At 44.4% G+C, this 1,898-nt stretch overlaps 1 protein-coding gene across 9 annotated transcripts in view; it reads right to left on the reverse strand.

Moving 5' to 3' along the window:
• TPM3 (tropomyosin 3) overlaps positions 1 to 1,898 on the reverse strand; it is a 35,650-nt gene continuing 33,752 nt past the window's right edge. For 3 of the 9 annotated variants that reach the window (XM_021713634.1, XM_021713635.1, XM_021713636.1), the window contains one exon: positions 1 to 685. In XM_021713634.1, the coding sequence (XP_021569309.1) occupies positions 682 to 685 (4 nt within the window). In that variant the 3' untranslated portion in view covers positions 1 to 681. The remainder of the gene's footprint in view (positions 686 to 1,898) is intronic. The other 6 variants (XM_021713637.1, XM_008060528.1, XM_021713638.1 and 3 more) reach the window with 2 other exon arrangements.

Raw genomic sequence — 1,898 nt, forward strand, 5'->3', positions numbered from 1 at the left:
TAAAGCTGAAAACCTGAATAGCACATTTTGTTGTTGTTTGGCTAACTCCTCCTGGAATCACCTTCTGGTTTGGCTAGTACTTTGTACAGAGCAATGAGATTTTTCATAGTGGAGACTTTTACAGGGCTCTGTTTGGTTCTCAGTAAGGCAGGCCCACACTTTTTTCCCTTCTCCATGGAGAGGGTAATATGTATTAAATAAAAAAGTCACCTTCCAAAAGAGAAAAAGGGATTAGTTTGTTTGCTTCACAGCTGTGGAATTATTTGGAATGTTTTTACCAACGGTTGCTTCAAAACAACAAAAAAGGTTAATTACAAAATGTGTACATCACAACATGCTTTTAAAGACATTTTGCATTGTGCTCACATTCCCTTAAATGTTGTTCCCAAATGTGCTCAGCCTCTAGCCCAGCTAGAATCTCTGGGAAGTGGCAGAGACAGTTTGGCGAAAAAGACACAGGGGAGTAGAGGGAACGGCGAAAGGAGAAAGCAGCCTTCCAGTTAAAGATCAGCCCTCAGGTTAAAGGTCAGCTTCGGGCAGGCTGGCCTCAGGCGAAGTCGGGGTCAGAGGGAGGATCAGCGGCAGGGAGGGCCTGGGGTGCTCTACATCTCATTCAGGTCCAGCAGAGTCTGGTCCAGCATCCTTTGTGTACAGAGATGCTCCTCTTTGGTGCATTTCAGTTTATCTAATGGAGGTAAAGGAGAGAAGTTATACAAGCTAGAAGTTTCAAGGTCTGCCTACTCTCTGAGACTTACTCCCTTGCAGGAAAGTTGTAGACTAATCAAGCAGCTGCTTTCTCAGTCACAGAAGTGAGCTATTACATCACCCAGCTTTGCAGAGCCTCTGGCTCCCCTACTGAAATTGTAGGTGTTGCTGCACTTTCTGGGGGAGGGAAATAGGGACCCTATCAACCACTTCCTCTCCCTCCCATACCCAATCAATACTTTCACCTTTCCATCTCTGAGGGAGCAAGCCTTAAATATCAGCCATCCACTTTTCTAGACTAGCCAACAACTTCTTGAAGTGGCCCACCGGAGTTTGACCTTAATTGAGATTTTTGCAAAGCTGTTGCCCAGAACTAACTTGTGACAGTAACTTGCAATTAAACATAAAATCAGGAAAAGAAAGCAGAAGGGAAGATGTCAAGAAGAAAATCAACAGCTGATCATCAAGGAGAATCTAATCTACCTAGCAATCAAAGCACCCTGACTGCTCTTGAGAGGTGAGGAAAACACTCAAATCTTCAACTCGAAGAAGGTGATGGCAACACAGATGCATATTGATATCTGACACTCTTTTCTTCCTCTTCCTTTTTCCCGCCCAGTCAGAAAGGCCCATCCCTGGGCCTGCAGATGAAGCAGTCACAAGATCTTGTTGAGTCAGTTCTTTTATTGTCCATGCAATGGAACATACCCAATTGAAAAAGCAGCAAATAAGGGTAGAAAACAGCAAATTCTCCCACGTTGTCTCACTACCATCTCTCAGGCACCAACCTTCATCACCATAACCTTTTTTAAAAAATCTACTATTATTTCTCCTATAGTGTATGATGCAGCAGCAACAGCTAACTCTGTTCATGGGCACAGAGACGGGGAGACAGGGGGGCGCTCAAAGGAGCTGGCATAGGAGCTCAACTGAACATAGAAATTTCTCTTGTACTTGGAACCTATGATTTTGTATTTGGTTGTTCTACCCATAATCTTCTAAAGGGACAGAAAAGCAGTATTTACTGTTCCAACTTTAAAATGCTGTTAGGAAATCAACATTCTTTTTTTTTTTTTTTTTTTTTTTTGAGTTGGAGTCTCCCTCTGTCGCCCAGACTGGAGTGCAGTGGCCACTCCCGGCCACCGCAGCCTCAACCTGCTGGGCTCCGGCGATCCTTCCGCCACTCCTTCCGC

The sequence above is a fragment of the Carlito syrichta genome, unplaced genomic scaffold (genome assembly GCF_000164805.1).
Source record: "Carlito syrichta isolate Samal-C Ts95f unplaced genomic scaffold, Tarsius_syrichta-2.0.1 Scaffold304639, whole genome shotgun sequence".
Taxonomy (NCBI): domain Eukaryota; kingdom Metazoa; phylum Chordata; class Mammalia; order Primates; family Tarsiidae; genus Carlito; species Carlito syrichta.